At 38.3% G+C, this 14,967-nt stretch overlaps 2 protein-coding genes across 3 annotated transcripts in view; one reads left to right on the top strand and one right to left on the bottom strand.

Annotated features, from left to right (window-relative positions):
- Window positions 1-1,278: 1,278 nt before the first annotated feature.
- SSMEM1 (serine rich single-pass membrane protein 1) lies at window positions 1,279-9,097 on the bottom strand. Its single transcript, XM_084897662.1, has 3 exons — window positions 8,018-9,097; window positions 3,643-3,697; window positions 1,279-1,869 (listed from the first exon to the last, which is right to left on the bottom strand). Exons 1-3 carry the CDS (start codon window positions 8,198-8,200, stop codon window positions 1,379-1,381), a joined length of 729 nt encoding a protein of 242 aa, XP_084753788.1. The 5' UTR covers window positions 8,201-9,097; the 3' UTR covers window positions 1,279-1,378.
- A 933-nt stretch (window positions 9,098-10,030) lies between these two features.
- TMEM209 (transmembrane protein 209) overlaps window positions 10,031-14,967 on the top strand; it is a 28,115-nt gene continuing 23,178 nt past the window's right edge. Inside the window, exons 1-6 of one of the 2 annotated variants that reach the window (XM_084897642.1) lie at window positions 10,031-10,120; window positions 11,035-11,171; window positions 11,295-11,353; window positions 12,164-12,295; window positions 12,759-12,997; window positions 14,765-14,960. In XM_084897642.1, coding sequence (XP_084753768.1) covers window positions 10,073-10,120; window positions 11,035-11,171; window positions 11,295-11,353; window positions 12,164-12,295; window positions 12,759-12,997; window positions 14,765-14,960 — 811 coding nt within the window. In that variant the 5' untranslated portion in view covers window positions 10,031-10,072. Of the gene's footprint in view, window positions 10,121-10,227; window positions 10,279-11,034; window positions 11,172-11,294; window positions 11,354-12,163; window positions 12,296-12,758; window positions 12,998-14,764; window positions 14,961-14,967 lie in introns of those variants that run through there. The other variant, XM_084897643.1, reaches the window with a different exon arrangement.

Genomic DNA, 14,967 nt, shown 5'->3' on the forward strand with positions numbered 1-14,967 from the left:
TGCAGGGATCCCTACTTAACCAGAAAGCCCAGCCCCAACTATGTCTAGGTTACAGCTTACTTTCTACAAAGACCAGACTTTAATCAGGCTCTTTTAAGCCCTTTTGTTGACCAGAACTTAACTCTGGTGTCTATATCCTATCTTTGGCCTATCTAGCCCAGTTTTAGCAAAAATACTGCTAAGCAGGTTTAGTGCGAGTGTCCCATTCACCCTAGACTGAGTTCCTCTTCTTCCATCTTTCATGCATAAGTCATGTAAGTCCTTGGCCTGCCTTCACCAAGAATTCTATTAGATTAGTTTAGCAGAAAACCCCAATCTTTTATTTTTTTCTTCCTAATAATTTCTATTCATTGTCCCCTTACCCTGCTTTTCGGCTATAAATCATGGCTTTCCTTGCTGTTTTTCTAATTGAGCTTGATTTCTCTCCTCTATTGCAATAGATTTGAGCCCTGTAACAATAGTGTTGAATAAAGTCTTCCTTACCATAAGTGTCAGAATAAAAATTTTTTTTTAACATTTGCCATGCCCTTTGAACAATAACAATGGACAGCCCCTGGCCCAGCTACCCTTCTAGATCTACCTTCCCTCCTTAGTCTACTCCAAGAATCAGAGATCTTATTCTAGGCTCTTGAGCTCCTCCTCCATCCAGCTGACGTATGTGCAGCAATAAAGCTCAGATAGAGTTAGTCACCTGGAAATATGGACCAGGAGAACATGGGCCAATTCTATTCTAACCAACTAAACTTAATTCACTGTCAGTTAGATCATCAAAACATATCATTGTAAATGGTTTCTGAACATAAATATATTTTTAAGAGCGTCCTTAAACAAAATACATATACTCAAGGGATAAAATATGTTTTGTGCTCTTTTGAGTAAAAAATCGTAGTGGATGCAGATCTCTGAAGCACCAGTGGTGCCATGAACAAATTCATTTGTTTTTGGACAAATAATTATTTGAAATTTTACCTCTTGGGTTCCAAGTATTTTTGTTGTTTTTGTTTTTGTTTTTTTTAATCATCACCCAAGGATCTTTTTCCATTGAATTTTTAGAGAAAGTGGAAGAAAGGGAAAGACAGGCAGAAATATTGATGTGAGAGAAACACATGGATTGGGATTGGTTGCCTCCTGCATGAGCCAACCAGGGCCTATGCTGGGGAGGAGCCTGCAACCAAAGTACATGCCCTTGATGGGAATTGAACCCGGGACCCTTTGGTCTGCAGGCTGACTCTCTATTCACTGAGCCAAACCTGTTAGGGCATTGTTGTTGTTAACAGAGAGACTTTATTATAAAAAACCTCGTCACCTACAGCTCTGGTGATTTTTCATGTTTTATCTCTTTCATTTAGCTTCAAATAATGGAAGGACTTGATAACATTCAAAATTTACTGAATTTTGTGTTAATGTCAGGTACAGAATTTTCCTCTTGACTATCTCCTTTCCTTGGGGCTGTTGCTGTTGTGTTTGGAAGGAAATGGCGTGCCAACCATTCATTGGTTCTCATGGCTTTGCAGTGGAGGCAGGGCCTTTCCCTGGTTGGGTAGCTTCCCACACTCTTTTGCCTCTGAACTGTTTTTCTTTTAATACCGGCTGGTGATGGGTGTTCATTTTCACTCTCCTTCCACGAGGAGGCTCCGGATTCAGACTCTTCGCTGTCATACTCAGTGGCATCACTGTCAAGTTGGGTCTGATTCACCTGGCTGAACTGAGAATGGTGCCTAGATCGTCTTCGTTCAAGATAGGCATTCACCAAAGCCACTTCTGAGTCAGTGATAGGAGTAAGCGGGGTCTGCTTTGGTTTCTTCATCTTCTGTGGAGAGTCCCAGGCACCATCTTTGTTTTGCCACTTACGGGAAGTATCTTTGCTTGCTAACAATCAATGAAATAAATCAACAAGTTAGGCACATTGTTGGTTACCATACCTTCCCATCAACTAAGGGCCCTGATATAAGATAGAGGGAAAAGTCTCTCAACTTTTCTAGAGAACGACTCTTTCTCCTTTGAAGTCTTAAAGATTCACATGTTTATGTGAATGTGATTTGGGTAGCAGGAAACTAAAAAGAATCTTTTTTTTATACAGTGGTATACTGGAATTGGCTGGTCAATAACTTAGTTAAGCTTTCGGGAATTTGTGAGATAGTTGTTAAACACAGACATTAGTAAAAATTAAACTACCAAAAATTACCATTACATCAATTTATTACAAAAAACATATTGCTCAAAACATCACTTCCTAATAATTTTATTACATTTTATTATGATGTATGCTCTTGAAGCTATTTGTCTATTGCTGGGTGCTGGAAATACCACATAATTCTGTGCTACTGTGCATCTCCTTCCCAGCTCCATGTTCAGTGACATGTTAGTGACTTGAAATCAGATTGGGTAGGATAAAAATCAATAAAAACCAAAAGTCAGGCATTGTTTTATGGTTTTATTGACTCCAGGTTTAAAGTGATGGAGAACATGGTACTAACCTAGATTTACATTTAAAAGAATCATACCTATAGCCACTACATTATGAATAGCACCTCCAAAAAAATGAGAAAATATTCTTCCAGAGTATTATAAAACTATTATCTAATTGGCAAAGAAGTCAATCACGTCATTGACAACCAAGTTAAGTTCCAACATACATCTTGTTTCTTTCATATTACTCTTTAGGGAAAGTAACATTCATAATGGAACTACACTTGTTGATCAATTGCAAATATAAGTTGGCTGAGGATGCAAGAGTCTGGCAAAAATCAAGGAAAATATTTTGTGAGAATCAGTGGTCTATATGGAATTTACCATAAAGAGTATTATATATTTTACTAAAGGCCTGATGTACGAAATTCATGCATGGCTTGGGGGTCCCTCAGCCTAGCCTGCGCCCTCTCTGGCAATCTGGGACCCTCACTCCTAACTGCCCTCCTGCTCGCTCCTTACTACTTGCATCACTCCTCCTTAGCACTGCCATGGAGGCGTGAGAGGCTCTCACCACTGCTGCTGTGCTCGCCAGCCATGAGCCCAGCTTCTGGCTGAGCAGTGCTCCCGCTGTGGGAGCGCACTGACCACCAGGGGGCAGCTCCTGCATTGAGCGTTTGCCCCCTGGTGGTCAGTGCACATCATAGTGACCGGTTGTTCTGGTCATCAGGTCATTTGCCCTAATGGTTGCTGGGCTTTTATTATATAGATTATTTGTAAATTATGCGATCTACATCCTTTCTATCAGTAATTTTTTAAAAATGTATACATACACACACACACACACACACACACACACACATTTTTGGAGAGTCAATTGTTAAACATTTTCCAGCACACCACTGCTTATGGGTTATTGAAAAAGATGTTATTTACAGATCATAATCATGTAATAACTCTAACCTTAAGTGTATGTAAGAAGGAAGCTGTGTGAAGGGAGAATGTTGATGAATGAAAAGAACTTGAGCTTTACCTACTAGCAATTCATAGCCCATACTAAAGTAAAGCAGCTGAATTATCCTGCACTAAAGCAAGAAGCTTGTTCAATGAGCTGCCATAGGTTTTGGGGAGGCCCTATGACACTCTTGGCTGTTCACCTCTGTTGCTTGCTTTCCACACGCAGCACCTAGTTCTCTCATCAAAGTCCAATACTAAATATACACCAACTCTCACCTTTACTTACTGAAGAGCTTGTCCCACTATTTTCATTCTTCTTCTTCTCAGACATCTGTTTCAGAAATATAGATTAGTGATAGTGATCTTACATCATATACACACTCAGATCATCCACATCCTCACAGTCCCAACTAATATGTACAGATGCAAACGTTGGATAGTGAAGAAGGCTGATAGGGAAGAAAAAAAAAAAAGGACTCATCTGGAATGTGGTGTTGAAGGCAAACTCTATGGATCCCTGGATGGATCACCAGAAAGATGAACAAGTGAGTCCTAGAGCAAGTTAAAACTGAAACATTGCTAGAGGCAAAAATAACAAAAGTGAAGCTTTCCTATTTTGGGCATATCATAAAAAGGCAGAGAAAATAGAAGACAATAGAGTCTTCACTAGAAGGGCCAAATATGAGATGGGTCAACTTCATCAAAGAAGCCATAGGCAATGGTCTACAGAAGTGGAGCAGGGCTGCTGAGGACAGGACATTGTGGACCTCATTCATTCATGGTGTGGCCTGGAGTTGGAGCTACTCTATGGCACACATAATAGTCATCATAGTTGGTTGCTTTTCACTTTCACTTCTGCTGCACATTAGGAAGACCATGCTTTGATAGCAGAATCTACCAAAATGTTTGAACCAAGCAAAAGGAACAAAGACTTGAAGGAAAATAATAATGGTAAGGAGTTATAGGTTTTAAAGTTTTTCTGTATTCATATTTTAGAGCAATATCATTTAAAAAGAGATTTGATAGTACTATGATTGGTGTTTTAAATTGCTTTAAAAAATTTTAAGCCTCACTTGAGGATATTTTTCCCATTGACTTTTTTTAGATAGAGTGGAAGGGAGGGAGAGAAGCGGGGGGAGTGAAAGAGAAACATCCATGTGAGAGAGCCACATTGACCAAGGTATACGCCCTTGACCAGGAATCAAACCCGAGGCCCTTAGGTCTGCAAGCTGATGCTCTAACACTGAGCAAAACCAGCCAAGACTTTAAATTACCTTTTAAAGGGCATTTTATCAAGTCACATTTCAATAAATCTTTCAGATCTTTACTCAATTCATAGACTTAATATTTCCTAAATCCTTTAGAAACTTTCCTTAAAAATGAAACCATAATATATATTATCTGTGAATATGCCAACCAGAATAAATGAATTTCTCTGAATAGTTCCAATTTCAAATATTCCGTCCAATACTCCATAAATGTATTTGTCCAATTTATCAGATCAGTCTCCCACTTTTTGATGTTGAAGACTTTGTCAAATAATACAAATATAAAGCTCTTCCTCCTTCAGAATGTATAAAAAATTTTAGGAATACTCATAATATTTTTGACACATAATAATTCTTCTAGGAATTTTTCACCAGGAAATAAACCCCCAAAGAGATAAAGTTTTGTGAACAGAAATATTCATCACAGTGTAATTCAGATAATATAAAATACAAAATTCAAAAATAGACATGGTTAAATAAATGCAGTATAAATATACAATCATATAATATATAGTTGTATAAATGATTATGGTAAAAGTATGCTATAACATGAAGAAATAATGTTATAATATTAAGTTAAAAATCAAGATGCGAATTTGTATATACAATATGATCACAAGTTAGCTAAAAATATGAAAAGAAAAAAGATTTTAAAGGATTACAGGAATGTTAGCAATGGCTAACTTTGAGTGGTGAAAGTACTTTTCCCCTCTAATTTTTCAAATTGTCTAAATGAAGAAAAAATGAATTTAGGTAAGTGAAACACTCTGGGTTGAAAAGTGCCATACTTGGGTATTCGTAGTTGCAATCTAAGATCTTTGGCCCATGCCTTTCTCTTTTTCTAAATATATTGTTATTTATTTCAGAGAGGAACTGATAGAAACATCATTGATGAGAGAGAATCATTGATCAGGTGTCCAAACAAACACTAAACAAATATATAAGCTAACACAGCATACATAGTCTCTGAAAGCAAAAGGTAAATGCATCTTAAAAAGTGGCAAATCCAGCCCCGGCCGGTGTGGCTCAGTTGGTTTCCCAGTCAAGGCACATACCAGGTTATGGATTTGATCCCCAGTCAGGGTGAGAAGGAAAACCCCTATTTTGTAAAAAAAACAAAAAAACTGCTGTTTGGAATTTTCTGCTGTTGTTCTTAGATGGCCTCTTATTCTAAAAAAATGTTTGCTTTCTAACCTGCTTTAGCTTGTTTGAATAATGAAGATAAACTTAGCTGTATGACCTTGTAGGCCAGAGACTAGATACGCCCATAATTTCAGTGCCATGCCAGGTGCATTTTTTAATTGGATAGAACTGTGTTGTTTTCAAGGCCAGCAGCAAGATAACCACTAAGTGCACTTAGGGCTGACTCCTTTATAAAAGGGAAGTTCTGCTTGTAGCCTTGCTTAAAATTTGAATTCATTTTCTCTAATCCCACCGTGGTGAATAAAGTGAATCTCCAAACTTTCCTGCATTGTTTGATTGTTCGGGAACTCTGTAACAAGGGCACCTATAGTAAGCAATCAAACAGTGTTTCTCATTTTCTCCCTCTCTCTCCCCTCTCTCCTCTCTCCTCTGTGCTCTCTCCTCTCTCCAACTAAAAAAATAATTTCTTAAAAAGTGGCAAATCCAGAGGAAATCAGTGTGCTTCATGTGGTTACCACCACACTTCCACCACACTTTTACTATTACTTCAAGGTTTGTAAATAAAGGCCTATAGTTTAGCAGAGAAATTGAAGTTCAAAGGGAATGAAAAATTTCATCCTCCTTAACTAGTCCTCATATGATTCTCAGATTTCAAATCTGGGACCCTTTAGAAGAATCAGTTCAGCTGAACAAAGTAAAAGATGAAACTTCTAAGATAATTAAGGTTTTAATCAGCACTGAATAAATTTAATTCAACATTTCGACTATGCTTTGAAGCAAACAAATGATATGGCAGGAAACCTGGGTCTACTGCTCCCAAGTTTGTGCGAGATTGGACAAGTCGCTTAATTTCTGTGGGCCTTATCAATTTAAAAAAGGATAGATAACTGGTATCTAACTTGCTTACAAACAGGAGACTGGACCATATGCAATCTTGAGGTCCTTGAAGCTTGGGTCACTATGACTACGATAGAAGCAAGGGAACAGAAGAACACAGCTTAGGCCTCTTAAAGTGGTCTTCATGATGAAATTGCCAGGAATCAATTTCAATTTTTTTGTTAACTTTCTAAAGTAGCTTTTCTTGCCAGGCCAGATAAATTCAATATACTACTTAGCTAGGGAGTCTAAGATATGTATAAGCTATCGCTTCTAAATCTCATTTTGGCCAAGTATCTACCTTATGAAGCATTTAAACTATAGATGAAACTTCTTAGGGGGAAGACATGATGAGGGAGAGTCTTTGATTATTATAATGGAATCCAGCTGGCATAGACATAACAAACCTCCTCCTCTCCATCTAGAGCGATATAGCACTCAGTCAGTCTAGCTGACCACCGACAGTCCAGGGTTGTGGCTGCAATGCTAAATGATGGTGGTTTGATTAATCATCAACCTGGTGTTAATGGCCAGCAAGGATCCCATGTCCGCGACTTACAAGAGCTGGGTTACACTCATTATATGTTGGAACATAACAATGCTGATAAAGTGAGCTACCTCATTCCTAAAAGGATGGTTTTTGTTTTTTTTTTTGCTAGGAGGTGGTCTAGAGTGGTGGCTTTAGTTGTTTAGTTTCATTTAGTTCTGCAGCTTATTCTATTCTGAGAGTATGTTGCCCTATCCTAAAATCCCCAAAATATTACAACATATGTCCAATAAATAAAACAACTTTTTTATTTGTGATTAAAATTACCTGGCTGCACAGGGAATTTCAAGGTCATTAACTAGTAGGGAAATTTATTTCAGCATAACACAGCATATGAGCAAAGTACAAACAACCTCAATATCTCAAAATTGCAGATTTGTTATGGTGTAACCACAGACAAAACAAAAGTATGCAATCACTAAGAATTCTGCTGTGTGAATATAATTTGGAGAAGTGTTACAATACAATATAAAGTTTTAAAAAGCAGGATATGAAAATATATACTATAACATAATACCAACCATGTAAAATCAAAGATGGAGAGATATATATTGGAAGAGAGAAAAAGAAAATTAGAACATACTCCAAAATGTTAACAATGATTATCTCTAAGAAACACGATTACAGTAGTTTAAATTTTCTTCTTCACCATTTTCTATATTCTTGGATTCTCTACAATAAGATTGCATTGTTTTTAAAACTAGAAAACAAACTTTAAAAGAATAGTTTATTGAAAGTAAAGTGAATTTATTTTATGGGGAAAAAAAACACCTAGTGTACAATAAACATATTATTTAAAATAAAAAGGCTATCCTACCCAGATAAGAGCTCGAGAGAAGAGCATCAAGACCAATATGATGACAAAATACCAGAAGAGTAAAGTCCCTATCATCCCACAAGAGTCATCCTGCCGGCACTCATAATCCTGTGTTGGAATGCTCAAAGTTAGAGGTCTGGGGGGAGGGTCCACCTCCCAAAACAAGGAAAGAAGTTCTCCCATGATGGCTTTTGCTTCAAAAGAAAAACATGCTCACAGGGATGAAAATGACTGGAAAGTACCTCACTCCACATGTATCACAACTTCCTTGACAACCTATTATGACATACACTTCAACAACTGTGTCAGGAACTAACAAACCCTTAGATTCCTAAATCTTTTTGGAGATTCATTTAAATTACTTTTATGGAAGTTTATGGTCTTTCCTCATAACTTAATTTAGTGTGTTCTGCCTTAATTCCCTCCTATCCCTGAAATTTGTATATATAGTAGACCCTTAAGCAACATTGGTTTGAATCACATGGATCCACTTATTAGGATTTTTTTTTTTTTTAATAAAAACCAGAAATGTTTTTTATTTGCTTTTGGGAGCCAAGGATGCAGGAAGCAGACTATGCATTGATCTATACCATTTTCTTTTCTTCTTTTAAAATCTTTTATATATTCCTTTTAATCAAATTTCCCCTTTTTTAATTGTCTAAAGTTTTACATATGTCTCCTTTTTCCCCAATTGACAACCCCCTCCTCCCAGCCACTATGCCATTTTCTATAAGGGATTTAAGGATTCTCAGACTTCAGTTTTGGACCCAACCCCTGCAAATACTGAGGATAGTTAAATTTGGGGGGAGTCAAAAGTTATAGTTGGATTTTCTACTGTGAGGAGGTTGGTGCCCCTAACCCACATTTTGTTCAATGGTCAGTAATGTATTTCTCTTTTTACATTGAATTTAGAGAGGGAACCATCGATCGACTACTTCCTGCACACCCCCTACTAGGGATGGAGCCCAAAACCCAGGCATGTGCCCTGACCCGGAATCAAACTGGCCATCTCTTGGTGCGTGGGACAACACCATTGCTATTAAGACATTCTAAAAATTATAAAAATCCCACTCTAAAAAAAAAAAAAAGTTAGATTTTTAAAACCTCAGCATACCTTCATTCTCTCAATATGCAATACCACAAGGAAACTTTAATTTCTTCTATTCGGACATTTTAGGAAAATTTTTGGTCTTTGGGACTTGCAGGATGTAACAATTCACTAGCTTGTGATACGGGGTCTTTTTAGTAGGGGGCACACTTCTCTGCATCCTCAAGGGCAAGTCCCCATTCTGACAGTTGTCTGCCCAAGGCCTCTTCGCTTCCTCCAGGCAGCTAGTGGGGAGCCCGAACTGGGCCCCAGGAGCCTCCTAACGCACCTGCCCTCCCTCCCCCAGCAGAGCTCCTCCAGTCATCAGAGCGCTTTTACTTTTACACCCCGGCACGGTTTTATTTGTTAAATAAAACCAAACAACTGCATGATGAACTTTCCCTCAGGATTAGAAGTTCTTGCAAAGAAAATGCAGGAAATTAAATTTTTTTTTTTTTTTAAACCTCAATACCACTAACAATTTTAACAAAACACATTTGGGTTTTTCTCGTTACTGCTGCACCTTCATTACACGGATATTTAAGAACTAACATGGGGTCAGAACATTTTTTTTAAACCCAGTTGTGAGAAATGCTTTGTCATTGCTGATGGTCCCTGGACACATTACAACGTGCTCTATCCTACAAATTAGCCACTCTACGGAACAAAGTGTTTTTAAAATATGAGTCCATAAATGCCCTAAGGAAGCTAAAATTATATTAGTACATAGAAATTTATCTTCTTATCGTTATTAATGAGGGTTCAGAACCTGGTCTGAATCCTTGCTGCTCAGCTTTTCTCCCCGCACCTGAGCGCCAGCCACCACAAATCCGAGAGCGTTTCCCTGGTAACGCATTCAGGCCCGGTCCCGCCCCGTCCCTTCTCTTCTCGCGAGAAGAGATAACTCGTTCTTCCGGTAACGTTAGACCTGTCCGCTGGTCTCTTTCGCCTTACCGTTGGCTCCGCGCATGTGCAGTAGAGTGGCGCGAGTCAGCGGCTTCCGGCCAGAGATCATGGTGCGTTTTCGGGGTCATTTTTTGTGCTTCCCGGACGCAAAATGCACGCGGGCTTGGGAATTCGGTGCCTGCGGGTCTGCCGCTGGGCGTAGCTAAAGCGGGGGACGTGGCCCGGTGTCCCACCGCCCTTAGAGGAACGGAGGAAAGAAGCCATAGGGGTTGCTGAAGTTGGGACTGGGAGAGCCAGGGTGGGAAGCCCTTTGGCCTGGGGAGTTTTGACTCCGGCCTGGGAGGGGGCGGGAAGGGCATTGCACTGGGCGAAGGAGATGCGACTCCATGTAACGAACAAATCTCACACGTGTCCGCACGAGATGAGGTCTAGCAAAACAAAGAAAATGTAAACCCAAACGTAGACCAAGACCGAATGCATACGTCTCCCACTCGCCCTCAGCTCCCTCACATGAATACTGGCCTTTCTAAAATTTAAAAACAAAACAGATCTCTGCGTCCGAGTGCAGAGTGAAGAGCATGGGCAGTTAATGGATTCTGCATAAGGCTTTATTGAGGAGTGCCTTTTAAGGGTTTATTGCGTAAATGGAGTAGTTTCTCCAAAAACTTTGTATTTGGGTTTCTTAAATTAGCTCTTGGGCTAGTCCTTGTGACATATTTCAAAAACACAATATAGAGTGATTGCAGACATGACTACCAACACATAAATTACAAACTTAAGACTTTTTTTTATTTATTGGAAGCATGAAGTTGTTTTCTTAAGTGATCAGCCTCTTCTTTGTTGATTACAATACAGAGCTAACGAGATTATAATTTAGAGTTCCCTTTTCATAATACCACAATGTAAAAAAATTTGGGAAGACATTTTAAAGATGAGGAAAAGTATGTGCTATTTTTACTTACTGTGATTTCTTAAACGAAGTAGTTTCTTCTGATTAATTCTTGTGCTTTTTGTTTTTGAATAGATGCAAGGGGAGTCTACCCCTTGTGCTTCTCTTATTGACAGAACTATCAAGATGAGAAAAGAAACAGAAGCTAGGAAAGTGGTTTTAGCCTGGGGACTCCTCAATGTGTCTGTGGCTGGAATGATATATACTGAAATGTAAGTTAATTAGGGAAAAAAATTTAAGAGGCCAATAGTTGGTTCCACAGGTGTTTGTGTTAGTTTTTGTTTTGGTGTGTTTTGTATTTTAAAGACATTGAAAAGCCTTTCTAATTTTTTCAGGAGTGGAAAATTGATTAGTTCATATTATAATGTGACATACTGGCCTCTCTGGTATATTGGTAAGTCATAAATTTTCACTGTGATTTAGAGTTACGGTCAATGAAAAACTGCACACAAATTTAATTCAACTTAGTATCCATGCGTTCATTTAAATATTTGAGTGCCTACTATGTTCCAAAAACTGAATGCAGCAGGAAAGGAACAAAGTCCCTGCCCTCATGGAAGGAACATTCCAGTAGAGGAGACAATCGCGTTAAACAATACAATTCTAGATAATAATGACGTCTGTGAAGAAAAATCGTTTGGGCGTAGTGAGATTTGTATTTGTTACTCTTTCTGAAATGCCTTCCCTACTTCTCTAATTTTTCACCTTTCAAAACCAATCAGATTTCTACAACATTGAAGCCTTCCTAGGTCTCCTCGTTTCTTCATCTCCCTGTCTGCTCTTCAGTAGTCTTTGGGTATAGAGTCCTATGGCCATTATAGGAAATTCCATCGTCTAATATACACATTAATCTAAAGTCTGTGATAGAAGTGGTGTGGAAAATGGAAGAGCAAGAGTTTTGGAATCTGTATATCTGAGTTAGAATCAATAATTAGCTGTGGGCTCTTGCAAAGTCACTTTATTTCTCTACGACTGTTGATTGATCTTTAAAGATAAAAATGTTTATTGTACTAGTTTCAAGGATTAGTGATAATATTTTGAAACTTACTAGTAAGTACCCTACATATAATAGACATTAAGTGGTAACTGATAGGAGGAAAAAGAAGTTTTCAATTTTGTTAATTTGCTAAAGTATAAAGAGTTCTATTTCGCCTTTTAAATGTTCCACACACACACCTTTTTTTTAATTGTTGTTCTCTTACAGAGCTTGCCCTTGCATCTCTCTTCAGCCTAAATGCTTTATTTGATTTTTGGAGATATTTCAAATATACTGTGGCACCAACAAGTCTGGTTGTTAGCCCTGGACAGCAAACACTTTTAGGGTTAAAAACAGCTGGTAAGTGTTTGCATCTTCTGCACAGGTTGGCAATAACTCTTCCTCAGTTTAATTTTCTCTTTTCCTTGACTCGGCTGGAAGGGGCTTAGGCCATCTGGTTCAACTATATTAAGCAGGTCTATAATATATTGTCTTAAGACCAGTGACTATTATTCCTATTTGTATTAATTAAATAGAACTAGCAATCAATAGCCCCATGAAAGTTTGTTCTCTTTAATTATAATTAAAATTAAATTACTGATGCTTGCTGCATTGAAGCTAATTTCTTATTTTGAACTCTGGAAATGGGAAACAACTAATTTGTATCTTTTGGTAATACTACTTTATGTAATTTAACAACCAAGTTCTCTCCTTTTTTTTTTTGAATAAAAAGATTTAGTTCATTAAATGTTTTCATAGAAATTTTATTTATATATACACACACATTTTATTTATTTGCCATTTATTTATCTCTTTCTTCTAGTTGTACAGACTACTCCTCCCCGTGACCTGGCAGCGACGCAGATTCCTCCCTCTCCGCCTTCTTCAATTCAGGGTCAGAGTGTGCTGAGTTATAGCCCATCTCGTTCCCCCAGCACCAGCCCCAAGTTCACCACCAGCTGTATAACTGGATACAGCCCTCAGCTACAAGGTTTATCATCAGGAAGCAGTGGTTCTTACAGCCCAGGAGTGACCTACTCACCCATCACTGGTTATAATAAGGTAAAGACTCTCTTCTCTTGGCCAGTCAAGTTATTTTAGAATTTGGAGGTACCTATACAATCTAGTGAGTTGAAATTCCTCATTTCATCAATGAAGAAATGGAGGAACAGTGGGTAATGGAGTTGCCCATTTAAAAGCCAATAATAAACCCAGATTTCCTAACACCTAGTTAGAAGTTTTTAAAAATATTTTTGATTTTTAGAAGGAGAGGAAGGGAGAGGGAGAGACAAGAGAGAAACACCAATGTGCAAGCATATCGATTGAGCCCGAACCTGGCAGACCAGGCATCAAACCACTAACGTTTTGGTGCATGGGACGACACTCCAACCAACTGAGCCACACAGCCAGGGCTATAAAGGATTTTATAGGAAAATGTTTGGTTAATTTTAAATAAAACAGGGACATAAAATTAAAAATTGATAGTATTGTCATTTATGGTAAAAAAAAAATCGACATAACCATATATATACATTTAAACATTTGAAAATACATAAAATGTGAAAAGGGATTATATTATCTCTGTGTGGCAAAGTTCTAAGTGTGACTTCTTTTTTTCATACTTTTTAGGTTTTTTTAAACATGCATATGTTTTTTAAACAAGCATATGAGTTATATAAAATGTATAAAAATAGAAAAAAAATCTATATATTCCACTTATTCATCCTTCTCCCAACCCCTGGCAACAGCTGATGTTTTTATTGTCTCCATAGTTTTTCTGTTTCATTTTTTTGAATCCTCACCTGAGGATATTTTTCCATTGGTTTTTAGAGTGGAAGAGAGCAGGAAAGGCAAAGAGAAATATCAACAATGTGAGAGAAACACATCAATTGGTTGCCTCCCACACGTACACCAACCAGGGCCTGGGCTAGGGAGGAGTCTGCAACCGAGGTACACGCCCTTGACCGGAATCAAACCCCAGACCCTTCGGTCTGCAGGCAGATGTGGTATCCACTGAGCCAAAACAGCTATGGCTGTCTCCATAGTTTTGCCTTTTTCAGAATACCATATAGTTATCATTGTATTGTTTGTAACCTTTTCAGATTGGCTTCTTTCACTTAGTAATATGCATTTAGATTCCTTTATGTCTTTTCATAGCTCCTTTTAGTGCTGAATAATATCCCATTGTCCAGAGGTGCCACAGTTTGTCTCTTTACCTACTAAAGTAGGTTGCTTCCAAGTTTTGGCAGTTATGAATAAAACTAATAAATATCTGTGTGCAGGTTTTTGTGTGGACATAAGCTTTCAACTCCTTTGGGTAAATACCAGCGAGCACAATTGCTAGATTGTATGGTAAGAGTCTGTTTAGTTTTATAAGAAACCACCAGATTGTCTTCCAGAGTGGCTGTACCACTTTGCATTCCCACCAGCAATGAATGAGAGATCCTGTTGCTTCATATCCTGGTCAGCATTTGGTGTTGTCAGTGGTCTGGGTTTTTTTTATTTTTTATTTTAAATATATATTTTATTGATTTTTCACAGAGAGGAGGAGAGAGGGATAGAGAGCTAGAAACGTCAATGAGAGAGAAACATCAACCAGCTACCTCTTGCACACCCCCTACTGGGGATGTGCCCGCAACCAACGTACATGCCCTTGACCGGAATCGAACCTGGAACCTTTCCGTCTGCAGACCGACGTTCTACCACTGAGCCAAACCGGTTTCGGCAGTGGTCTGGGTTTTATTATTGGTGTATTACTCTTTGAAAGTCAAAAGCCAAGACGAGTAAATTTCAATTAAATAAAATAAAGGTTATTTTTATTTTGTATAGTTGGCAAGTTATAGTCCCTCTCCTTCGTACCCGACCACTGTTGGGCCAGTGGAGAGCAGTGGATTGCGATCTCGCTACCGTTCTTCACCCACTGTCTATAACTCCCCTACCGACAAACACGACTACATGACAGACCTACGAACTTTGGATACTTTTCTCAGAAGCGAAGAAGAGAAACAGCATAGAGTTAAGTTGGGTATGTA

This window comes from Pipistrellus hanaki (genome assembly GCF_964339955.1).
Source record: "Pipistrellus hanaki genome assembly, chromosome: 10".
In the NCBI taxonomy this organism is placed as follows: Eukaryota; Metazoa; Chordata; class Mammalia; order Chiroptera; family Vespertilionidae; genus Pipistrellus; species Pipistrellus hanaki.

Excerpts from the sequence above, each read along its gene's own strand:
- SSMEM1 (XM_084897662.1), bottom strand. The coding sequence starts at position 8,200 with ATGGGAGAACTTCTTTCCTTGTTTTGGGAGGTGGACCCTCCCCCCAGA. Across the intron at positions 3,698-8,017 it reads TCTCTCGAGCTCTTATCTGG|ATGTCTGAGAAGAAGAAGAA; the intron begins GTAGGATAGCCT and ends TTTCTGAAACAG. Across the intron at positions 1,870-3,642 it reads AAGCTCTTCAGTAAGTAAAG|CAAGCAAAGATACTTCCCGT; the intron begins GTGAGAGTTGGT and ends ATTGATTGTTAG.